The 23,693-nt window shown below is 65.5% G+C and overlaps 6 protein-coding genes across 6 annotated transcripts; 3 read left to right on the forward strand and 3 right to left on the reverse strand.

The window, feature by feature from the left end:
- Positions 1 to 7,469: 7,469 nt before the first annotated feature.
- On the reverse strand, positions 7,470 to 8,539 carry FA09DRAFT_295378 (DUF367-domain-containing protein; the record flags this gene model as incomplete). The annotated part of the gene is made up of 6 exons (XM_025740117.1): positions 7,470 to 7,721; positions 7,773 to 7,840; positions 7,894 to 8,030; positions 8,081 to 8,187; positions 8,240 to 8,317; positions 8,357 to 8,539. 6 exons carry the CDS (start codon positions 8,537 to 8,539, stop codon positions 7,470 to 7,472), a joined length of 825 nt encoding a protein of 274 aa, XP_025599836.1.
- Positions 8,540 to 8,683: 144 nt separating this feature from the next.
- FA09DRAFT_359569 (hypothetical protein) lies at positions 8,684 to 11,736 on the forward strand. The gene is made up of 14 exons (XM_025745126.1): positions 8,684 to 8,741; positions 8,795 to 8,980; positions 9,071 to 9,158; positions 9,215 to 9,975; positions 10,026 to 10,107; positions 10,164 to 10,332; positions 10,386 to 10,397; positions 10,453 to 10,577; positions 10,635 to 10,658; positions 10,710 to 10,802; positions 10,852 to 11,203; positions 11,255 to 11,417; positions 11,469 to 11,552; positions 11,608 to 11,736. The coding sequence occupies exons 1-14, from the start codon at positions 8,717 to 8,719 to the stop codon at positions 11,706 to 11,708; spliced, it is 2,265 nt and encodes a 754-aa protein (XP_025599837.1). The 5' UTR covers positions 8,684 to 8,716; the 3' UTR covers positions 11,709 to 11,736.
- Positions 11,638 to 14,384, reverse strand: FA09DRAFT_236936 (hypothetical protein). Its single transcript, XM_025739622.1, has 4 exons — positions 14,307 to 14,384; positions 13,835 to 14,244; positions 12,429 to 13,784; positions 11,638 to 12,376 (listed from the first exon to the last, which is right to left on the reverse strand). The coding sequence occupies exons 2-4, from the start codon at positions 14,176 to 14,178 to the stop codon at positions 12,034 to 12,036; spliced, it is 2,043 nt and encodes a 680-aa protein (XP_025599838.1). The 5' UTR covers positions 14,179 to 14,244; positions 14,307 to 14,384; the 3' UTR covers positions 11,638 to 12,033.
- A 436-nt stretch (positions 14,385 to 14,820) lies between these two features.
- On the forward strand, positions 14,821 to 15,673 carry FA09DRAFT_236943 (hypothetical protein). Its single transcript, XM_025739623.1, has one exon. The coding sequence runs from the start codon at positions 15,098 to 15,100 to the stop codon at positions 15,581 to 15,583; it is 486 nt and encodes a 161-aa protein (XP_025599839.1). The 5' UTR covers positions 14,821 to 15,097; the 3' UTR covers positions 15,584 to 15,673.
- A 578-nt stretch (positions 15,674 to 16,251) lies between these two features.
- FA09DRAFT_282077 (hypothetical protein) lies at positions 16,252 to 16,538 on the forward strand (the record flags this gene model as incomplete). Its single annotated transcript, XM_025739821.1, has 2 exons — positions 16,252 to 16,347; positions 16,413 to 16,538. Coding segments are annotated over 2 exons (222 nt in total), but the record flags the coding sequence as incomplete, so codon positions are not given.
- On the reverse strand, positions 16,506 to 19,886 carry FA09DRAFT_359571 (hypothetical protein; the record flags this gene model as incomplete). The annotated part of the gene is made up of 3 exons (XM_025745127.1): positions 16,506 to 19,129; positions 19,180 to 19,440; positions 19,491 to 19,886. 3 exons carry the CDS (start codon positions 19,884 to 19,886, stop codon positions 16,742 to 16,744), a joined length of 3,045 nt encoding a protein of 1,014 aa, XP_025599841.1. The 3' UTR covers positions 16,506 to 16,741.
- Between the last annotated feature and the right edge of the window lie 3,807 nt (positions 19,887 to 23,693).

A 23,693-nucleotide genomic window follows, 5' to 3' on the forward strand; every position in this document is an offset into this window, starting at 1 on the left:
GCTCCAAATGCTAGAATCCCCTTTGGACAGCTTGCAGGCCTTGGGCTTGGGCTTGCGGGCTTTGGCAGGCTTGCGCTTGCAGGCCTTGGTGGGTTTGCACTCTCAACCATGCGCTTGCAGGAGAGCGCGCCAGCAGCAGCTGCAGCTAATGCCCTTGCTGCCTGGCCTGAACAGGCTCAGCAACTCCACCAGGAGGCCAGACGCAATGACATTGCTTTCTTGCACTTGCCCTCCTCAGTGGGCTGCGCATAGTCAATCATGCAACATCTGGCAATTCCCCTGCACCTCCTCTTGCCAGAGCTCACCAGGGACAAGCACATGTGGCTGCTGACCTGTTGCAGCAGCTTGTGAATCCAGGATAATACAAAGCAGTATCTCTTTGGGTTTCTCAAGAGCATTGCCAGCAGCAACAAACACAACAAGATTGCGCTCATGCACTCCACCAAGACAACCTTCCTCCAAGACATTGGCATGTCATTTGAGCACTACCAGCAGGAGCTGTTCTTGCTGTGTAAGGGAGACATCACTGCGCGCCAGACAGCCCTTGTCAGCTGTAAGTCAGGTTTCTTACACATCTTGACAAGGCTGTTGCCTGGAGCAGTCAGCAGCAGAGCAACATTGGTAGCAGCCAGCAGAGTAGCAGGCAGCTCCTCAAGTGACAGCGCAGAATTGAAAACGGTGTCTACTGAGGCGGCAAAGTTGGAAAGGAAGGACTGCACAGAATGAGAAAGAGACCTCTGGCGGCAGGATTAGACTCACCAATCCTGCGTTTGGGTCCTTGCCATGCTGCACAGACCAGAACTTTGTCTTGCAGGCATAGGACAAGTCAACCTGCTTGGTGACAACAATTGGGTAGCCTCTGCCAGCAGCTGCAGCATGTGCCTACCAGGGTGCACATTGCATGGTGCCTGAATGAACAGCTCAGCAAACCCAAGCAGTAAATCACAGAGGGCTTTGGCACTGCAGAAGTTCTTTCGGACACATCTGTGAGTGAGTCAAAGGAGCATGCACCTTGGGATTGGTGCCTTGTCTGCAAGCTCTCTGCTGCAGAAGCAAACAGAGAGACGGTTTGAGCATCTTGCTGTACGCAAGAAAGCAGCGTCCGCACTGATTAGCGGGCAGGGTCTTGGCGCCAAAGATTGGATGAGGCTTGAGAGTGAAGTGACAGTTGGGGTTATTGATGTTCTGGGCGTGATACCCGCAGAGCCATCTGTTGATCCCACCACAGTGCAACAAGTTCCTGGAAGCAACAAAGCATGTTAGTGTGCAGAACACTGCAGAACTTGTTGCAGGCCAGGAGAACGCACAGAACATAGACCAGCTGTTTGTTGCCAGAATGGCCATAAGCATCTTTCTTGCCGCCGCCCGTCTTGCTCTTGCCGCCATCCGTCCTGTTGCAGCCCTCCACCTGACAGGAGCATAGAAGGTGGGCAGAGAAGGTAGCTGGGTGGGAGTGCATCAGTAGCTGCAGCAATGTGAGCTGGCGCGCTCATGCAACAGACAGAGATAGCTCTTACTCTACATGGAGCACTCACACATCAAGTGCAGCATCTGCAACCTCAAATGGTGTCCAGGCTACTGTCAGGTGTTTGCGCGCAATGTGCTAGGTGCCATCAACATTGAGGCAAGCAGCATACACAAGCTGAGGTATGACACCAAGGTGTGGAGCACCAGCAACTCTGGCACAGCGCACAAGCTGACACAAGTCAATGCGAGCACAATTGTACCATTGCGCCTCTCTGTGGCATCTTGAGCCAGTGTACAGCCCAGAGATCTGCATTGTGGCAGACCTGTCTGGTCTGACAGAGGTGCAGGCGCACACCTGCAAGATGTGTGCTAAGGCATTGGCACCGGTGAGCTAGCCATAGCACTTTACCTTCCACAAGTCTGCACTCCTTCTCTTCATTGCGCGCAATGTGCCACAGAACAGAAAGATGCAGGGCCAATCCCCTACTTTGGCCCAGAGTTGCTACACAAACCCACAGTCTGGGCATCTCTGTATTGGATCCAGCCCAGCGGCAAGGGTGCGCACGCTGAGGGTGTGGAGAGCAGCGGCAGCAAGGGCACACATACCAGGTGGGGAGCAGCAGCAGCGGCAAGGGCATACATGCCAAGTGGAGAGCAGCAGCGCTGCTCAGGTGCTGCTCCACTCAGCATGCGTGACCTTGGCGGCTTGCAGCTGCGTGGCGCTGACATGCTATAGTCTGGGACCCCCTGCGCACAGTGTGCGCGCCTCTGTTCAGGTTGCTGCCGCCTGCAAGGGCACGCACACTGAGTGGAGCTGTGAGCCGCTGGTGCGCCTGCCCCAACTCTTACTCTCTGTATCAACAGCCATCTCTGCACCACCTCTGGCTGTGCAGATTGTCTCTCTGCACCGCTGTCCATTGGTGCAGAGCCTAGCCAGCAGTGCAGAGGGTAGCGTTGCTGCTGCAGACATGAACAGCAGCGGTTCTGCGCTCCTTTCCCCCAGTTCTTGTAAGCTCCTCTTCCCCCCTTGCCCAAGTTGACAGGACATATAGGCGGCGCAATTGTTGGATCCTGCTGCTATAGGCTGGAGGAGTACATCAAGATGCTGTCAGCAGAGTTCATTGGCAGCTTTGAGAACTGCACGCGCAAGCTTCTTGACATCTGCCGCAGCGCTTTTCTGCAGAGCAGCCAGGCAGGATAAGGGTCAGCGTCATGCCTTGTCAACAAGCAAGCGCATTGAGCAAGCACCTTGAGGTCTCTTCTTCTTACATATCTGACATGGCTTCTGCACAGGCTCAAGAAGCTGCTAGACAAGCTTTGCCGCATCCAGGACAAACCTAAGAAGCGGGGCAGTGTGTACGCATTGTGCTTTGAGAACATTGGCACCTCCTTGGCAACAACAGGCACTCTCATCTACAGCAGCATGTCAATGAATACCTGGCAGCGCCGTCAGAACCATAAGGCTTCTACCAAGAAGAAGAAGCCTGGCCACCATTGCATGCTTGTCTACAAGAGGACACACAAGGATGACGCACATGGCTTGCCACGCACTGACCTGCAACACAACTTCTTGGTGCTTTGGGACGCAGGACCAGTGAGTGGTTGCTTGCGCAACACACAGATCTGCTGACCTGACCTGACCTGCTGCTTCACTGTTGAGGAGGCGTGGTCTGTCAGATGCCAGTGTTTTGTGCGCAAGGCATTTGCAATTCTAGTTCTTGAGGCACTTGCCACAGAGCAGCATCATGGGCTGAATGTCCTGCTGGGCCTGTTTGGCAGCAACAGCACGGGCTTGGAGCTCTGCAGCATGCGCAAGAAGATCAAGAGCAGACAACACCTCATTGCGCTGCCAGAGAGTGGTGGTGGAACTGTCCATCTGTGGGGCTGCACCACAGTTGTGCCTGCTTTCTTCTGCAGCACCAAGCTTGGTGCCGCTTCAACATTCTGGATTGAGTACCGTGAGGTGAGACCTCCTGTTGTTGAGACTCAAGGTACCTCAGCCAGGACTGCACTTTTCATTTTTACTGCAACCCTCTTGACAATGCAAGCAAGTAGCTGGGCAGCATTGTTGCTCTGCTGCATGTCTGCTGTGTGCAGATTGAACTCTGACTTGCCAAGCTGCATAGATATGGGGTTCATCTTCCCTCCCTCACCATGACATGCTGAGTGCAAACAAAGCAAGATAGGGAGTAGCCCTCTGAGTCAGGAATGGGCTGATAGCTTGCCCTGCAGATGAAAGTGAAGTCATTGGCAAGCATGGCCCAGCTGAAATTGCTTCTGCCTGCAGCCTGTTGCAGCAAGCAAGTAGCGGACTTTTGAGCAAGAGCACCTGCGCGCGCCATTGCCTGCTCAGGGCAGCCCTACTGCATCCACAGGAGGCAGGCCACATGCTTGGAGACTCATGAGTCTGCGCAGAGTGTAAGTGCCAGTGAAGCAGACTCTACATTGGCAAAAGCGCTGCCCCCAGAAAGCAGTAAGATCTGCACTGTGCAACCCTAATCTCCCTTGCTGTTGCATTAAACAATCTCAGGCTGGATCTCTGTCTCCGCTGCACTGGCTCACTTGGCAGCACTGCGCTTGATGGCACGCACCTTTGCCATAGTAGATGGGTGAGTGGTTGGTGGTGGAGGGAGACAAGGTGCAGGCACACTGCATGCATGCCCGGGCTTGATTGGCATGCACCAGGCATGCTGTGCACCAGCTGCAGAATTTGAATGATCCACCGCATCATGCGTGTGATGTAGGGGTGATCTGGCGGGGTGATGCAGGTTCTGCCCACTTGAGGATGAATGTGCCATCACACTGCTCCATATTGATTGACCCAATTCCAGTCAAGACCAGAGCCCACCACCCACATCTTGGCTGCCAGCAGCCAGTTCCTCTGTATCTCCCAAACTCCTTCTCTTGCACACCATGTTGTCCCGCTGCAGCAACTGCAACCAGGAGGGCCACTACAGGACTATGTGCCCGCTCAAGAGCGCTGTGCCCGCTCCTGGAGGCTTGTCAGTCCTTGAGAAGCTTGTCTGCCCAGCCAAGGCCTTGCAGTCCACCCAGAGCAGCTCAAGCAGCGCCAGTTAGACTGGCAGCGCCGCCTTGGCCTTCACGCCCCCAAGTAGCAAGGTGAAGGGATTTCTCTGCAGCTGCCTGCTTGCCTTGCTGAACCCCTCTCCTCAGGGCGCTGCAAGCATCAGCTTCTTGGCTGGCCCCTTGGAGAGCCTGACCGCCAGGGCAAGCTCAAGCGGCATTGTGAGTTGGCCTGCTGGCCTCATTCAACACTGCGTGCTGACCTGCCTCTCCCAGGGCGCAAGCGCCAGCACAAGCGCGTGCCACTTGGCTCCTCCTTGCTTCAGCTGCTCCAGCAGCAAGCCCACAATGAGGGCGCAGCGCAGTGCTAACCCCTTCTGGCTGTCAACGCTGACGCTTGTGCAGCCTGGGCACCTTGATTTGACCATGCTGTATAACTCCAACAGCAACAAGGATGGAGAGCCAGAGGAGGAGTTTGAGCACTCCAAGTGGCAGCTCAAGTATTGCTTCAACAGCAGCATTGTCTGCCACAAGGAGGCAAACAAGCAGGAGCGTGCTGCAGCGTGGGAGGCAGAGCTGGCTGCCATCAACGCACCGGTCAAGGCGGCCAGTGCCTTGGCGCGCAACCACAAGAAGCCAATCCATGTAACATGCCTGTCTGCTTTGGCAGCAGCAAGCAGCAGCAAGCAGCAGCAAGGCCAAGTCTGCTCTGCGCAAGCGCAAGTTGCTTGTTGTTGCTGTTGAGGAACTTGATCAGCTCTTTCTGTCCAATGAGGTTGGTGACATGCTTGGAGATGTGCTGGTTTGGAGGGCAGGTAGAGGTGGTTGAGCCTTGCTGCATTTGAAGATGCAGCTCATAGGGCAGACAGATGCAATTGGGTCTTGCTGCAATCCACAATGCCATGGCAATAATCATCCACCTTGCGGCAGTTGCAGAGCGTGTTGTACTTGTACAAGGCAGCTTGATGACAACTACCACCCTTGCAGGGGTGGTGCACTTGGCGGCAAGGGGACAAGTATCATGCAGGTAGTGCTGGTCTGGCATGACCAATTCAGAGCCACCACAGTGTGTGGCATTGATGCAGGTACCAAGGCCCATCATCATTGTGGCCGCTTTTTCAAACACATCTGTCAGGTAGGACCCCAGGTGATGCGTTACTGCTGCTGCTGCTGCTGCTGTTGCTGCTCCTGCTGCTGCTGCTGCTGCCGCCGCTGCTGCTGCAGATGCAGTGAAGGATACCTGCTACTTGACAAGTTCTTCCACTGCCCAATGGCTAGGCAGCAAGGCCCTGACATGCACTGGTATATACTGAGGCGCAAGAAGGTTGGCAGTGACTCCATTGCAATCTGACCCACTCAATCTCTCAGGCAACTAACCACATGTGGCTCATCAAGGCCCTCATTGCCAAGGGGAGGACAGAGATGTGGGGTGTCTCACAGATCACCAGCAGCCTGCATGCTCTCTTCAAAGGATCTGCAATTCTTGGCACTTCTGCCATTGTCTGCTTTGCCCTGCATCCCTGTGTGGCAAACATTGGCAAGCTGACTCCAGGTGTTGTTTGGGCAGGTCTTACTCAGCTCAAGAGGTGTAAGACTTTGAGAACAGCACCAACCATGCCCCTGGTCAACAGACCTTCAGTGCAGCCCTGCTGCAGCTCATTGACTGTCTCAGCTTTGAGCATACTAAGCACACCAGCCTTCCACAGGTGGCAGGTCTGCCCATGCCACAGTAGCTCCACTGGCTCAAAGTGATTGCCAGCATACTCAGACGCTTGGACATCAAAGATGTTTACACTGCTGCAGTGCAAGACAGGCAGGAAGAGCAGGCTGCCCTGTAGCTTGTTGTCTGGCAAATTGCAGGCAAATGAGCTTGCAGAAAGGCACCAAAGAATAAGGATTGCAACAGGGAGGAGCTTGGCTATCATTGGCAGCATTCCAGCCTCCATCCACGGGTCAGCACCAAGACTATGCCCTGGCATAGGGCAGGTGTTGCGCAGCACAGTGCGCATGGCCAGCAGGTGGGTGTCAGGGTTGAGGCAGGCAACAAAGTGCACAGGATTGCCCTGCATTGTGTGGCTCTGATCACTGCTCATGCTGCAGCTGAGGATGACAGTTGCACTGGCATCTTTGTTGATTGCTTGCCAATTGTGCCAGGATACAGGACCTACTACCCAGAACAGCAGCAGCTGTCATTGCTTGGGCATGGCTAAAGCTGTAGAGTTTGAAGAGCACAACTGGGGCTTCCCAATGCCATCAATGGCAACTTCTTTGAGGACATTCTTGACAATGATAGCAACAACCAAGATCTGCATGATCCACTGCAACTACCAGCTGCCTTGTCAGGACCAGCTGGGGTGCAAAAGAGTATTGGTGCCCTCAGTTGTGGCAGGAATGGAGGAGCTGGAGGATGAGGATGGCATGAGGTGGGGTGCAGGCTGAGAGCGCACAGGAGGGTTTGTTGGTGCACAACCACGCATGGAGCTTGGCCGGGCAATACACAGGCAAGCGGTGGCCAGCTGTGCAGCAGGTGCAAGGTGGGAAGGAGGGGCAATGGGAGCAAGAGGGATAGGCTCTGTGCCAAGAGGAAGAGATGGAATGGTGGGCGCAAAGGAGGTGTGAGGCGCTTTGCAGCCCACTCTCCCAAAACTATGCAACTAAGATGCACTGCGCTTGCAATGCGCACCTGAGGTGCCCATTACTGCTCATTGCCTCTCTTTCAAGCCATTTGTTGCCCCTTTGCTGTACACAAATGCCACGGCTCCCCCTGTCACAGCCAAGAAGGATGAATACCTGATCATTGCGTCACCCGCAGCACCCGGTCCATCTCACGCACGACGCGCTCCTCCTCCTCTCGCAGACGTGCTTTCTCCTCCTCTTGCGCGTTGGCGCTGCCCTCAGCGTCCACCGCCTCGGGCTCCACCGGTGCGGCCTGCGTCTTTGGAGGATCGACGAGCTCTCGGATCGCTATTCGCTGCGCGTCAGCCCTGCAGCACCGCCGCAGACTCGTGGCACTCACCCTCGTCTCGCTCGCGCTTGCGCTCCTCCTTGCCCTCCTTCTCCTCGCGCACAATGCGGTCGGCCGCGGCAAGCACGTCCTTCTCGTTTTTGCACTCGACGTACGTGGCGATCAACTCCTCATTGACCTTGGCAAAGGCGTGGCCCCAGCTGAAGGGCGAGAGGATGGCGTCGGCGGTGGACGGGTGCGAGCAGACGTGGAACGCAGCGGCGATCTACGGCGCATGTCAGGCAAGAGCGGCAAGGGCAAACACATGCAGACGCACCGCCTCGACGCAGTTCAGCTTGCCTGGCCGGCCGTAGTTGACAGGGTTCGAGGCAACGAGGTGCGGCACTGCGATCGCTGTCAGCCGGCGCAGTAGACACGCTGCGCCGTGCGCCACTCACACAGCCGTTCGTGATCGCTCTTGAGCTTGCCAAACGGCACCTCGTCGAGCCGCGCCCAGCTGCACTCGACGACGGCGACGCCGTGCCGCCGCAGGATGGGCGCGTCCGCCGGCGAGAGGGTGCGTGTAGCGTTGGGCCTGAGGGCACAGGTCAGCACAGTGCTGCAGCGCCGACGCTGCCCACGCACGTGAGGACAATGCCACGCCAGCGCTGCCCGACGCGCAGCTCCTGGATCATGCCGAGGCGCGCCAGCTTGCGCCCGGAGCAGCGTTTAGGGTCGCAGTGGTCGAAGTCCTGCACGCGAGGTGAGCCACAGCGATGCACAGGCCGGCGGCGCAGCACGCACCCACATCGCCACGGGCACGTCGAGCGGCCCGCCGTCGCCGTGCTCGTCCTCGTCGCTCTCTTCCTCCTCCTCGCCCGACTCATCTGCGCCGCTGCCGGTTGCCGCGTCGCCGGGCACGTCGTCGACGGCACTGTCGGGCCGCCAGCCGTCGGTCCAGACGCCGGCGTCCGAGGCGCCGTTGCGCGGCCCACGCACACGGGTGCGCCCGCCACGCGCGCCACCGCCGCGGCCGCGCCCGCCGAGCCCGAGCGCGCCGTTGCGTGCCGACGAGGGCGAGTTGGCAGACTTTGGCTTGCCCATGCTTGTGCGGTGTGGGAGTGGAGAAGGAGGAGGGGAATAGCCAGCTTCGGCGCATGTGGAGCTCGCGCGGCAAAATCTCCCGGCCGAGAGCGGCGCGCCGCCTTCCCCGCGCCGAGCGAGAGCTTCGCATGCTTGCGCTCTTGCCGCCCCTCCACCACACCCCGCAAGCTGAGCACGATGCCGGGCATCCAGATCGCCATCGGTGCGTGCGCCCAGCGCCGTGCTGCGCTGCCATGCCGCTCACCTGCTGCGCAGACCGCGGCGGCACGTTCAGCGACTGCTACGCGCGCATCCCCGGCCGCGACGACGTTGTCATCAAGCTGCTCAGCCACGACCCCTCGCATTACGCCGACGCGCCGACGGAGGGCGTGCGGCGCATCCTCGAGATCGCGCAGGGGCGCAGCATTGCGCGCGGCGACAAGATTGACACGAGCGGCGTTGGTGAGTGGCCCGCACAGGTTGAGACGCGGCTCTGCTAGGCGGCGGCGTCCGCCTGGTGCCGCTCTCTTGTGGCTGACACGGCATGTGCAGAGTGGATCCGCCTCAGCACCACCGTCGCGACCAATGCGCTGCTCGAGCGCCGTGGCGCCAAGCATGCGCTCGTCACGACACGCGGCTTGTGCGTGCGCCGAGAGCGTACATATGCGCGCCAGCTGACCCTCTCGCCATGCTCAGCAAGGACCTGCTCGAGATCGGCAACCAGACACGGCCCGACATCTTCGCGCTCAACATCCGCAAGCCCGAGGTGCTCTACTCGGCCGTGCTCGAGGTCGACGAGCGCGTGACGCTCGTCGGCTACACGGCCGACCCCGAGGCCGCGCAGCACGCGCCGCGCTTCGACGACGCCGGCGCCGTGCAGCAGGCATACTCGGGCGAGGACGCGCCGCCGCCGGCGCACGACGGCAGCGAGCCGCCCGTCGAGCGCGGTGTCAGCGGCGAGGCCGTCGCCGTGCTGCGGCGCCCGGACCGCGAGCAGGTGCGCCGCGACCTGCAGCGCCTCTTCGACGACGGCTTCCGCGCGCTCGCCATCGTGCTCATGCACTCGTATACGTATCCTGCGCACGAGCAGCTGGTCGCCGAGGTGGCGCGCGACGTCGGCTTCACGCACGTCTCGGTCAGCTCGGCGCTGATGCCGATGATCCGCATCGTGCCGCGCGGCGTCTCGGCCACCGCCGACGCCTACCTCACGCCCGTACTCGCCGACTACATCGACGGCTTCTTTGCCGGATTCGACGCCTCGCTGCGCGACGGCAGCGCCGGCACGCGCGTCGAGTTCATGATGTCCGACGGCGGCCTCACGAGCGTCGAGCGCTTCTCGGGGCTCAAGAGCGTCATCTCGGGCCCGGCCGGCGGCGTCGTGGGCATGGCGCTGACCAGCTGGGACGCGCAGGACGGGCGGCCCGTCATTGGCCTTGACATGGGCGGCACCAGCACGGGTAAGTACGGCGGCGTGCGGCGTGCGCTCTGCTGCTCACCGCGCCTGCAGACGTCTCGCGCTACGCCGGCCGCTACGAGCAGGTCTTTGAGACGACGCTCGCGGGCGTGACGATCCAGAGCCCGCAGCTCGAGTGCGTCGCGATCATGCATGTGTGCGCACGCGGATGTCACTAACACTGCGGCACAGCATTAACACGGTCGCTTCTGGCGGCTCGTCGCGCCTCTTCTGGCGCAACGGCCTCTTTGTCGTGGGCCCTGACTCCGCCGGCGCACACCCAGGCCCCACGTGCTACCGCAAGGGCGGTCCGCTTGCCATCACCGATGCAAACCTCATCACCGGGCATTTGGCTGTCGAGGTGAGTTGCATTGAGCAGCGATCATTGGCCGTAGCTGACGGCACTTGTTTTAGATGTTCCCAAAGGTACGCGCGAGCGCCATAAGAGGATCCGGGTTCGCGCGCTGACGCTCGCTGCTAGATCTTCGGGCCGGAAGAGAACGTCGGCCTCGACCTCGAGGCGACGACACAGGCTTTTGAAAAGCTGCGCGCCCAGATCAACAAGGAGACGGGCAAGGAGTTGAGCCTCGATGAGGTAGCACAGGGGTGAGTCGCATGTGTGACGCTTCAAGCATGGCCCCTCACCCGCCTCACAATCATCAGCTTCATCCGCATCGCCAACGAGACGTGAGCTGCATTGCTCAGACGCGTGCATGCCCGCGCTGACAGTCTGCTCAGCATGTGCCGTCCCATTCGCGCACTCACAGAAGCAAGAGGCTACTCGGCGTCCAAGCACGTCCTGGCCTGCTTTGGCGGCGCCGGCGGCCAGCAGTGAGTCTGTTGCACGGCTCTTGCTCGCTCGCACTGACAGGAAACTCAGCGCATGTGCCATTGCGCGCTCGCTCGGCATCCGGACCGTGCTCATTCACCGCCACTCGTCCATTCTCTCTGCGTACGGCATGGCGCTGGCGGACCGTGTCTTTGAGGCGCAGGAGCCCGCGAGCGACACGTGGGGCGGCGAAGGTGTGCTCTCATCGCTGCAGCGGCGTGTCGAGGCGCTCGAGAAGCACGTGCGCGAGACGCTGCAGAAGGACGGCTTCGAGGGAAAGCGCCTCGAGACAGAGGTGCTACTCAATCTGCGCTACGAGGGCACAGATACGGCCCTCATGACGCTCAAGCCGCCAGACAGCTGGGACGTGGACAAGGCGTTCGTGTCCACGTACAAGCAGGAGGTGAGGCGCGCGTCCTGTCTCTCGTCGGACCTGTGCTGATCATACGCACAGTTCGGCTTCACGCTCGAGGGCAAGCCGATCCGCGTCGACGACATTCGCGTGCGCGGCATCGGCAAGTCGTTCGATGGCCTCGGCGAGTCGGTGTATGCGGAGCACGAGCGGCTCGACTTCAAGAAGGCAGATGCCGCCATCGAGGCCGCGCCACGGAGGTCTGGTGCGTCGAGTCTGCCACGCGCCAGCCCGGCCGGAGCTGACTTTACCGCAGTGTACTTCGAGGGCCACGGGCGGCTAGACACGCCCGTCGTCCGTCTGTCAGATCTGCAGCCCGGCACGATCGTCCCGGCGCCAGGTGAGCCAAAGTGTGCCTCACACCGCCGCCGCGCTCGCTGACTGAGTCTGCGCAGCGCACCTCGTCGACGAGACACAGACCATCCTCGTGGAGATGGGCTGTGAGGCGCGGGTCCTCTCCCAGGCAGTGTTGCTAGAGATCAAGTACGACTCATGAGGGACGAATGTCATTGCATGTATACCGCACTCGCTGCCCTCTTCTCTACTTGGCTCTCTCGCCAAAGGTGCCCTGGCTTCCGCCGCTGAGGCTCGAGTCCTTCGTCGAGCCCGTCTTGTGGCTGGCCGCGTCGGCCGCGCATGTATACCGCACTCGCTGCCCTCTTCTCTACTTGGCTCTCTCGCCAAAGGTGCCCTGGCTTCCGCCGCTGAGGCTCGAGTCCTTCGTCGAGCCCGTCTTGTGGCTGGCCGCGTCGGCCGCGATGCGCGCAGCCTTGCGAGCCATCGATTCGGCGTCGAAGCTTGGGCCCCTGACGCCGCCGCGCTCACCGATGCCGGTGCCAAGCACGCTCACGCCCGTGTCCGATGTGCGCGGGTCCGAGCCTGAGTGGGACATGTCGCCCGCCGAGCTGTCCAGCGCGCCGGTCAGCGCTTTGGGCGGCAGGAACGGGTTCTGACGAGGATGGTCGCCGTCGTGCAGCTTGTCGAGGCGCGAGCGCTTCGCACGCTGACGGTCGCGCTCCTGAAGCTTCTGCGCGAAGCGCTCCTCGCGGCTCGGCGCCCGCCGTCCCTTGACCGTACGCGGGAAGCCTCGCTCGTCGAGCACCGTCTTGAGCTCGTCCTCGTCGACCTCTTCGAGCGGCTTCCACTGCTTGTTCTTGCGCTCGACTATGCCGAGGTGTCAGCCCGTGGTCATAGTAGCTGCTCGCGGTATTCACGCTCTTTCTCGCGCTCGATGGCCCACTTGGGCCGCGCATCGACGTCGACCGAGTGGCTCAAATCGATCGACTCGCCAGCCTTGGCCTGGCGCAGCACTTCCAGCGCCGCCGGGTCCGTCTCATCGCCCTCGTCGTCGGCTTGCGAGCCAGGATCCACTGTGTGTTCCATCGAGCGAGTCTCCATTGCCGCGCTCTCGTAGCTGCCGGATGGCCCAGTGTCGCTCAGCTCCTCAGTGCCGCTGGCTCGACCCGCCGGCGCGATATCTATGAGCTCTTCCATGATGCTTGACTGCCGACTGTCGGGCGCTTCGAGTGCTCGCCGCTGCGGCGTGGACGCCACGTCGTCGACTGCGCGCCTCAGCGAGTCGACGCTGCGGTGGCTGAGCGTGGTAGAGGCCGGGTCCGTCGAAGGCGCCGAGGCCTCAGTGCGCGTGTCGGACACTTGCCGCCGTCGCGTGAGAATAGAGCCTCGCTCAGACACCTCGATCGGCGGCGTGAGCAGCGGATTTGTCGCCGAACTTGCAGCCGCCCCGCGGAACGGGAAGGAGCCGGCACGCGGACGCTCTGGAGACCTTGATTCGGCTGGATGCAGCAGCGCCGAGTCTTGTGAGCCCCGCGGCGACTGACTAGTCTTCCTGTTGCGCGCTGGCACGCTCCACAGAAGGCCCGCAGCCATGCGCTCGCGCGGCGGCGATGTTGGCAGCGGCGGTGGCGCAGGATCGAGCCAGTCAGGCGAGCGGCCACCAGCAGCCGCCACGGCGACAGACAGACTCGACGGTCTGCCGGGGCCAAGCTCGGGATCGACGACGCCGCTCGAGTCTGTGCCGCCCGAGCCGCCAGAGCGCGTCTTCGACGAGCGCGACATGGGAGAGATGCGCCTGTTGCCTTTCGGCGGCGCGAGCGTGTATGACTGCGGCTGCGCCTGTATGACTACCACTGGCGGCGTAGTGGAGCGGGCAGAGGCGGAGTCGTGCTGCGCACCGCCGGGCCCTGCCGCAGCTGCCGTGGCGCGCACGATCTGGCTGCGCAGCGAGCCGCCGGACATGTGGTGCAGCAGTCGACCGGCTCGCTGAGCGAAGCCCGAGGTCTTGCGAAGATCGAGATGGCTGCCGCTCGTCTGGGTACCGGAGATGGAGCCTGGCGCCGGCGACGTGGAGCTGCGCGGCAGCGAGGAGCGATGGGGCCGCTGCGTGAGCCTGTCCTCGGTCGCTGGCGGCTCGACAGAGCCCAGATAACGAACGGGCACCGTGGCGAGCAGTCGCGAGGCGATGCGCTCCTCGGGACTGGAGCGCGGGAATGTGTGGGCCACGCGGCTGGCGCAGAGCGGAAGAGTGGCAGAGGCGATCGCCAGATAGGCACTGGACGGCGTGTCAGCAATGGTGCGACCTCGGCATTCAGCAGGACTCACATTGAGAGGATGGGCGAGAATGCTAGAAACTCGATGATCGTGCCGCCGAGGAGCGCCAGAGCCGCGACGAGCCACCATCCGGCGCACTGCCGCAGCGTGGCGGACAGATCGCTGGGGAGCTGCACGGCGCGCTGGCGGTCGCACAGCTTGAGGAAGCTCTTCTCGCGCTGCTGTGGAGTGGCATCTGACGACGGCATGCGCACGCTGCCCGCCAGCTTCGTGCCGGAGAGATGCAGGTGCTGCCAGCGCTCCGGCAGCTGTGCCAGGTCCAGCGCGGCATCGCCACGGGACGAACGCCGCGGCGGTATGACGGCAGACGCGGCCTCGACGGTGCTCGCCGTCATGCCCGAGTCTGGACGGCGCCTGCCGAAGATGGCCAGCGGCAAGGGAAGGACGGCGAGCAGTACGAGCGGCAGAAGACTGTGTCTTGGTCAGTCGTCTTCTCGCCGTCGTGGCGCAGCTGGCGACTCACTACGAGATGGCCGCCCAGGGTTCGCGCCGAGCGTAGCACGCAGCGCCGTTCGGACGGAGGCCGCCGTGCCACGCCGCCACGCCAGCGATCGATGGTCCGGTCTGTGCCCCAAACAGAAAGAGGCCGAGCAGTGTCCGAGCTAGCCCTAGTCGGGTCGGCGCGCCCACGGCCAGGACTCGCGCAAGGAAGACAGCCGTCGAGAGACAGTACGTCTGAAGACTAGTCAGCCAGAGCATGCATGGCGAATGCGCAGGCACACACCGTAGCAGCCATCGCGGTGAGCGCCCGCAGCCAGCTGCCGCAGCCGATGTCCTTTGCGCCGTGCGTGTAGGCGATGAGGATGGAGAGCGCCGCCAGGCCAGCGGCGCGCGCGACAGACGAGCACAGTACGGCAGCACCGTAGGCGGCCTCGACGCCGTGTAGTCGCCCACGGCGAGCGTTGCCCGCCAGTCGCAGCACGCCCTTGGCGTCGGCGACGAGCTCGGCGACGCTGGCCCAGAGGAGTGCGCCTAGCGCGAACGGGCCGAGGAAGAGGATGGCGCGCGCCGTGCTGTCGGCGACGCCGAGGCTGAGCTCGTCGCGCAGCGCCACGACGCGTGTCGAGTCGCTGCTGGGAACGGCCCACGGCTGGGAGATCAGCGGCATGTCGGGCTCCTGGCGCGGCGAGATGGTGGCGAGAACGGAGAGCAGCAGAGGCATGCTGCGCGGACGCGTCGTGGCGTGTCGGGAGCTCGGACGTCGGGGGCGGCTGGGCGCACAATTGGACATGCAGCGGGCGTGTGCGCCGCTTTATGATTGAGCGGCGCTCTGACCTCTCGGCGGCGCCGTGCTGCTCGTCCAGCGGCGCAGTGTGTGCCGGCGCCGGCGTCATTGCGGCGCGGCGATCAGACGGGGTCCGAGCGGCGTGGCGGCTCGCGGCTCGCGTCCCTGAGATGGGCGCGCGACACGCAGCGTCACCTCGCGTCTCGCAGGAGCGCCTGTCAGGGCCGAGGACATCGTGCCGGGTGCAGATCCTCGCTGATCGAGCCCAGCTGCGATCGGGCCGCCTCGTGACGAAGATGTCCTGCTCCCAGCGCGTCGCGGTCGTGCGGAGCGTGCACGGGGCGACATGTCGCCGCATGGACGGAGGAGAAGAGCATCAGACATGTGCGCCGCGACTCCACGTCATCAGTGCTCCTCCAGACCCGAGAAAGCGACGGAGCATACTCGGGCCGAGCCCGACGGCGTGGCGGCACGCCAGGCTGCCCGGGCAGAAGAGGCCCAGTACGCCGGCTTGACGCCTGCGCTGCGCTCCGTCCATCGCATGTGCAGCGACAAAGGAGCACAGACGGCGTCACTTGTGCTGCACCGCCGCTGCTGCGCTGCCGTGTGCCAGGCGCTGCTCGCTGCGGCCGTCGTGTCGATCGGGCATCGTGACTGAGCACCCGAAGCGCCTCAAAGCCGGCCCTTGACATTCATGCTGCCAGGCACGCTCGGCGCCGCAGTCTCGCACGATGGCGAGTCGTGCTTGGATCCGTCGCCTCAATCACTGCTCTCGCTGCGCCCGTCGAGGCGTGTCGTGCCGAAGCAGCACCGGCGCAACGATCCAGGCAGATCGCGGCCGGTCCAGTTTTCAGTGTGCGCAGGGCGCGCCATCTGCAGCCGTCCGACAGCCCTTGCCATGCTCAACGGTCGTGCAGCGCTGAGCAGGCGGTGCTCTGGTGATTGTGGCGTGCAAAGCTTGCTGGCATGCTCGAGCGGTCGTTGTTGTGGAACGGAGAGAACGAGCGAGGCGGCGGGCGCGACGGGGGCGCGGCGCAGCGGCGGGCGGCGTGAAGAGTTGGCCCGCGGCTGCTGATGCTGCTCGCCCAGACGTGACGCCCAAGCGTGACTTTCGCGCTGCCGGCGCCGTCTTCTCCACCACCACACCCTCTCCCTCAGTCCACAGCCGTCTCTCTGCTCGCGCATGTCTCGTGCGGCAAAGGCCACGCTCGGCGCGTCCGTCGTGCTCTCGGGCCTGACGGTGTGGGGCGTGCACTTCATGCAGGTGCAGGAGCGCAAGGTGCGTGGCGCGGTGGGCGACGCACGCGGTGGTGCAGCAATGCTCCGGCGCTGACCTGCCGCCAGACGATGCACCGCGGCGTCGAGCGCGACGAGCTGCGCCAGGCCGAGAAGCGCCGCCAGCGCGCCCTCGACCTCGAGCTCAACAAGGAGCGCGAGCAGCGCTTCCAGCAGATGCAGCCCACGGCGCAGCACCGGCGCGTGGAAGGGGGCGATGTGCGGTAGCGTGGTGAGTGGTGCGGCCGAGGTCAACCGTGCTTGCTGCTGACACGCCGGGCAGAGCAAATGATGTACTACAGAAGCGTGTGTGGGTGACGTGTGGGTCGGCATTGCGGTAGGCGAGTCTCGGCGGGCCATCGCAGCGATGGCCTCATCGCAGCATCACTGCGGCGGCCTCAGCGGAACATGCCGCGCAGCCAGCCCGTCGCCACGAGCTCGGCGTTCTCGAGGCGCAGCAGCTGCACACCCTCGCCGGCGCCCGCGTCGGCGTCGCGCAGCACGCGGTTCGCCTCGAACGGCCGCACCTCGTCGCTAACCGTGCCGATGGTGACGTGCGGCGTCCAGGCGCCGTCGGCGTCGCCGCGCGGCCCGCGCTGCAGCGTGTCAAAGTCGCGCAGCTCGCCGCTCTCGACGTGGCCGACGCCAAACGTCATGACGCGCCCGTCCCAGGCGATGCGGTCGAGGTGGATGGCAAACTGCGCCTCGGCGGCGCCGGGCGCGCACAGCGCCGCGTAGCGCTCCCACTTGGCCTGCGCGTGCTGCTGCTCGGGCGTCGGCTGCAGCGGCGCCTCGGGCGCGTCCTCGCTCGGCTTGCACAGCTCCATGTGGTGCACGAGCGTGACGTGCGGGCTCTTGTTGATGCGCCCGTCGCGCGAGAGGCGCTGCAGAAAGTCGCGCGCCTCGGCGTGCGCCGGCGAGTCGGCGGCGCGGGCGCGCAGGATGGGCGCCAGGGCGGCGAACGGGTCGACCTCGACGGTGAGGCCGTAGTAGCGCGCGCCCTTGACAGTCGTGGCGCTCTCGGCCTCGCCTTCCGCGGGCGCTGCATCCTTGCCCTTGCGCGTGACTGGTGCCTTGTATGCGTGCGCATGTGCGAGCGCCGCCGCGAGCGCCTCGTCGCGCGGCCGCTCGCAGCCGAGCAGCGGCACGAGCGCGTCGACGGCCTTGGCCAGGTTGTCCCCTTCGCTGGCCTGCACGTCGAGGCGCACGACGTCGTCGAAGCGCTCGTCGGCCGCGCCCTCGGTGCCCTCGCCCTTGCCGCCAGTCTGAAACGGCTGCACCTCCTCGAGGAAGCGCCACAGGATCACCTCGTGCTCCTTGGTGCCTGACGCGCCCTTGGCGTCGGCGCGCAGCGACTGGTGGTTCCGGCCGCGCGCCAGGATGCGCTGCGAGCACACGCGGTGCAGCGTGTTGAGAGGTACCGTCTCGAGCGCATAGGCCAGCGCGACAAGCCGCACGCGCGGCGCAGACGCTGGCTTGGCTTGCTCGGCGTCGGGCTTGCTCTTGGCCTTGGCGGCGGCGATCTGCAGCGCGCGCGTCTCAAACTTGCGTGCCTCGTCGACGAGCTCGGTGCGATGCCGGAAGCAGTGATTGTTGCGGTCGGCGATGACGGTCGTGCTGCTGCCGAGCGCCTTGCCGATGGCGCGGATGAAGGCGGGCCCGGCCTTCTTGCCGGTCACGTCGTCGGCCTGCTGGTGCAGCACATCGGGAAAGAGGTGCGCCAGCGCCAGGGACAGCACCGTCTTGCCGCAGCCGGGCACGCCGACGGGCACGACGAGGGTGTGCGTGAAGGGATCGCTGCGCGGCCGCTCTGCCACGGTGCCGCCGACGGCGAGCAGCTCCTGCCGGCCCTCCTCGGTCTGCAGCCACTCGAGGTAGCGCTCGCGCAGCGCAATGATGCCGCGCCCGCTGTCGAAGTGCGCAAAGAGTGCGGGCTCCGGCCGGACGCGCCCGTCTGGCGAGCCGTACACGCGCGCGTGCACCCAGTGCACGTACACCTTTGTCTCGGGCCGCGAGGAGCGCGGCTTGACTGGCGGCGGTGGCGGCGGCAGTGCGGCTCCTGAGCCTGCTGCGGGCTTGGCGATCTCGCCGGCCGCCTTGCGCTTGGCATCGTCTGCGCGGTGCGCCGCCTTCGCCAGCTTTTTGGCCGCGTTCTTGCTCAGCTTCTCGGCTGGCGGTGCATCGGCAGACGCGGCCTGCTGCGGCGGCGTTTCTGACTCGGCACTCTTAGGCGGCAGGGCTGGCTCTGCTGGCTTGACGGCTGGCGCAGCTTCGCGCTGCGCCTCGCTGGCCTTGGCTGCGCCAGCGCGGGCCTGCTGGCGCTCGCGTGCGGCCTGCACTTGCTCCTTCCACGCCTTGTGCTCCGCAAGCGTCGTGCGCGTGAGCTCGCGCCAGTCGCGGTACATCAGGTACGGCTCCTCGTACTTGACCTTGAAGAACCAGTCCTGCCCGGGCCCGTACGGCGGGCGTGCTGTGGAGCTCGAGGCCGCCGGCGCCCTGTCGGCGTCGACCGCGGGCATCCTGGTGCGCACGACGAAGCCCTCGATGGCCTCGCCTTCCCACGCGCCCGTCTCGCCGACGGCGTCGGTGAAGGCCTGCAGCGCGCGCAGATCGGCAAAGGAGCGCCAGCGCGGCGGCAGGAAGCCCCACGCGGCGGCGAATTTGGCGACATCCTCGACGGGCGCCGTGCGGAAGGCGACGGTGTTGCTGTTCAGGCCGTGCAGGTGCAGGCCGCTGCGTGCCGCCGAGTACGCCAGCACGTGCTCCTCGAAGGAGTCGTCGCACAGCTGCGGCGGGAGTCAGCGCATGTGCTGCACACGAGCCTCGCGCGCCTCACCTCGGCGACGGCCGTCATGTTGCGCGCATACAGCTCGGCGGCGAGCGCCTCGCGCGTGCGCCCGGCGGCGGCGAGGTGGCGCGCCAGCCACGCCTCGCCGACCTGCGCGTGGCTGCGCTCCGTGTCGGGGCGTGCGCCGAGCGAGTGCTTCGAGCAGACGACGAGCGAGCGCGCGTCGACTGCGGCGATGAAGATGATGCAGCCGTTCTCCTTGAACGTAGCCACGTATGGCGGCGCGCTGTGCGCCGCGATCGCCTCGGGCTGGGCACAGTGAGCTGCTGATGTCTGCAAAGAGGTAACGTCCCACTCACGCGTGTCCACGGCAGCTCGCCGACGTTGAAGAACTTGTCGTAGCCGCGTACGACGATGCGTGCCGGCCCGGCCGGTGCTGGCCCGTCTGCGCTGCCATCGCCTGCGCCATCGCCTGCACCACCAGCCGCACTCTCGGCCCCGCCCTCTGCCACGCCTCCAGCGGTGAACAGCCCGCGCGCCAGCGTCGGCAGCTCGTCGTCGGCCGCGACGCCGATGCGCTGAGCCTTGCGGTAGGCAAACTCGGCGACGCGCCACGAGGTGAGGCGCAGCGGCGCATCGGCGGCGACGTCGAAGTCGGTGCCGCGCACGAGCGGCTTGGCGGGCGCGGCGGCGGCGCGGCGCAGCGCTGTGAGCAGCGCGGCGGGTGCGACGTCGGCCGGCGGCTCGCTGGGCATGGCTTGGGGATGGGGAGTGAGGGGCGAAGGCAGGCGGCGGCGAGGTGCGCTTTGGCCAGTGACATTTTGGCGCGCGCCCGGCACTCGGGACTTGCCGTCGCGTCGCCAGATCTTCCTGCGCGCCCACCGCACGTCGTCCTCCTTCGCGCACGCCGCGCCCGAGATCAGGCGCTGGCCCGATGATGTCTATAGACTGCTAGGCCCACTCTCGCTGCACGCTTTACAGGTCATGGGTCTGGGCCAGCGGTGCGGTGGGCGTGGGCGCGTCACGTGCGGCGCCCTGCCGCCCTCCGCTCCAGCCGCGCCGTGACGTCAGGCCGGCGGCCCTATGGCCGGCGCGCCTCCTCGCCGCGCTCCGAGGTTCCGAGAGTGCCTTCGAGGCTTCATTTCGCCATGAGTGCTTGAGCAAGCGTCTACGTTGCTGCGCTGGCTTGTGCGGCGATGCTGCGGCTGGGTGCTGCGGCTGCGCTGCCTCCATCTTTGCGTGCTTGTCGCTGGACGTGCGGCTCGCTCGCTGTGGCTTGCTCGGACGCCGGTGGCCGCTTTTGGGCGCCGGCGTGCAGCGCGCCGCCGCGGGGCCCGCGCCTTGCCTGCCGACCATCGCGTTCTAGCGCCGCCGAGCGTGGAGAGCGGCGGCTGCGGCGGGTCGCTGATGGCTGCTGATGCTCGCATGCTGCGGCCGCCGCTGCCATCTGCGAGCCAGAGTCTGAGCGCTGCGTTCTGCTCAGAGCGTCCTCTCGCTGCGCTGACTGAAGCGTGAAGCCTGTCGGCAGCTCTCGGCGCTGCGCTGACGGCGAGCGGCGACTCGCACTAGACTGCGGCGCCGGCAGCCGTCTCTCCGCCTCCACGCCGCGCGCCGGCCGACGGCTGCCGCGAGCCGGGCACGCTGTCCGCACCTCTGAGCCCTCGCTGCGGACCCTGCTGCCGGTCTGCTCTGTTTTGTGCAGCTTCTGGCTGCCTGCTGTCGGTGCGGCGCTGCCGGTGCGCGATGCGCCCATCGCTGCGCTGCTGGGCGGAGCAGCGTCGCGGCGGCGCTTGTTGCGCAGCATCCACGCGCGGCGGCGGCGATCGCGGCACGGCGCCAGTGTGCGGTGACGTGCCGCTCTGGCGTGGCCCGCTCGCTCTGCGCTGACCACGGCCGCCTCCACTGCGCCGCTCCCTGCCTCCGCTCCACCACGGCCCACCCAGCACCCTCCGCCATGGCCGCCGCGATTGCCTCGCTGCAGCGCGCGCACCCCAGCGCCGAGTCGCGCCTGCTCGCCAACCTCATCAAGGCCGAGCGCGCCTACATCCAGCACCTCGCCGCCGCCGTCGGCGCCAGCCAGGTCGCCGCCAGCGCGCTCAGCGCATGGGGCACCAGCGAGCCGGCGGACATTGCCGACGCCGCCGCGCGCCTCGCCGCGCTCCTCTCGCAGGCCGCCGAGATGCAGCAGACGCACGTCGCCGCCATCGACGGCTACCGCAGCGCGCTCAAGGACGTGGCCGACCGCGAGCACAGCCTGCGCAGCGTCGTGCGCGACCGCGACATTCTCGTCGGGCGCCTCATCAAGGCCAGCAAGCAGAGCAGCAGCAGCAAGCGCAGCCCCGAGGAGCGTGCCGAGCGCGTCGCGCACGCGCAGCGCGAGCTCACCGCGTGCGAGGAGGTGCTGGCGCAGGAGGAGGCCGCGCTCGTCGGCGTCAAGCGCCGCACGTTCAAGGAGGCACTGACGATGCGCTGCAAGACGATGGGCGACGCCGGCGCCGCCATGGTCGACGCCGCGCGCGACGCCATCCTGCTGCTCAACGACTTTGACGCCAGCAACGCCGCGCCGCACCACGCCGCCGCGCACGGGCGCACCGACAGCGCCACCAGCTGGAGCTACGGCGCCGGCGACGAGGACGGTGAGTGCCGCGGGATGGGTGACTTGCTGCAGCGGCTGACACGCGCCACAGACTCGCGCCACAACCACCCGGCGTTTGAGAACAACTCGGTGACGCCGTCGCAGTCCGCCTCGCAGGTGTACCGCCCAGCGCAGCACGGCGTCGGCAGCTACTCCAACCACTTTACCGACATTGGCGAGGGCGAGGACGGCGACGCGGCGCCGCGCGCCGCCGACGAGCAGAGCGACGACAGCGACGAGGAGGACTGGCGCCGCATGCACGAGGACACCGAGGCGCACCAGGGCGGCGGCGCGCGCCTCGCCGCGCTGCCGCCGCCGCACCGCCTCGCCGCCGACGCCGGCACGGCGGGCGCGCCCTTCCTGCCGCACGCCGCCAACGGTGCGCCGCAGAATGGCTCGTCGCAGTCGCTCGGCGGCCATGGCGCGCGCACGCCGCCGGCGCCCGCACCGCCCAGCAAGGACCCCAGCCCCACGGCGCCCAAGCAGCAGCAGCAGAAGCAGAAGCGCCCACAGCGCGAGGTCAACCACGTGCCCATGCCCGCCGTGCCCTCGGCGCCGCGCCTCAACCTCGACGGCACGAACCTCGGCGACGTGCCCAAGGCGCCGCGCCCGTACGTGCGCGGCGGCGACGACTCCTCGTCCGACGAGGCCACGCCGACACGCGCGCACCGCGGCGGCAGCAGCACGTGGGGCTCGCGCCCGGGCCGCAACGCCTCGGGCGATGCCAGCTCGGACGAGGGGCGCACGGCCAAGGCGCCGTCGCGTCCCGGCGCCAAGCGCAGCGGCAGCTTCTTTGGCCGCATGAGCAAGCTCTTCCGCACGGACGTGAGCGGCGAGCCGCTGCCAAAGAGCCCCTCGTCGCAGCAGACCAAGGAGCGCCAGCGCCCGAGCTGGGAGACGCGCACGCCCGCCACGCCCAAGGCCGACAGCGGCGTGTCGCGGCGCCAGTCGCTGCTGCGCCCGCTGCCCGGCGCGCGCGCTGCGGCGCCCGCCGATGACAGCTCCGACGAGGAGGACCCGGCAAATCTCGTGCGCCATGTCAACCCCGGGCGGCCGCTGTGGCAGAGCTCGACGCCGTCGGCCGCGAGCGACCTCGGCGGCAGCGCCTCCAAGGCCAGCAAGCGCATGGGCCTCCTGCGCCGGCACAGCGTCACCGTCGGCCCGCAGAGCCAAAAGGCGCGTGCCGAGGAGGAGGCGCGCATGGCTGCGGCGCGTGCCAGCGTCATCGGCGCAGGACTCGGCGGCACGCCCAGCGCAAGCACGACGAACGTCAGCGGCGAGCCCGTCAAGCGCAAGAAGAAGAAGAAGAGCAAGCCGACGGACACGGGCAGCGAGATCGGCACGGCGCCGACGCGCACCGCCGCATCGAACCGCACGTCCGACTTTATCGTGCCCGGCGCCGTCGGCTCGGGCATCGGGCGCAGCGACAGCATGACGCCGTCGGTGCGCCGCGGAGCCGCTGGGGCACTCAGCCGCAGCGACTCGACTGCCACGGCCATGTCGACCAAGACGGCCAAGAGCAAGAAGCGCAGCAGCGTCCTGCCCGCCTCGAGCCCCATGGCGACGGCGAGCGCGTCGCTCGGCGCCATGAGCCCCAAGGATGCGTCTGGCAAGTACACGACCAGCACGTGGGTCGCGCGCAACCCCGACGAGCAGCAGTCGTCGCGCCCGGCGAGCGTGGCCAAGACCGCAGCCGAGGTCGCGGCACAGGCGGGCGTGGTGCCGAAGAGCACCGGCGTGCCCACCTCTGCCGGCCCGACACTGGCCGCCCCGACGGCGCGCCGTGCGGCCGACGTGCCCAAGGACGAGCAAGGCAGCCACGTGCCGCAGCCCAGCCGGACGATGAGCCCGCCGCTCAAGCCGGCCCTCAAGGCTGCCAGCATCGGGCGCTCGGGCAGCATTTCGAGCGCGACGAGCAACTCGGCGC

The sequence above is a fragment of the Tilletiopsis washingtonensis genome (genome assembly GCF_003144115.1).
Source record: "Tilletiopsis washingtonensis strain MCA 4186 unplaced genomic scaffold FA09scaffold_6, whole genome shotgun sequence".
Classification (NCBI taxonomy): Eukaryota; Fungi; Basidiomycota; class Exobasidiomycetes; order Entylomatales; genus Tilletiopsis; species Tilletiopsis washingtonensis.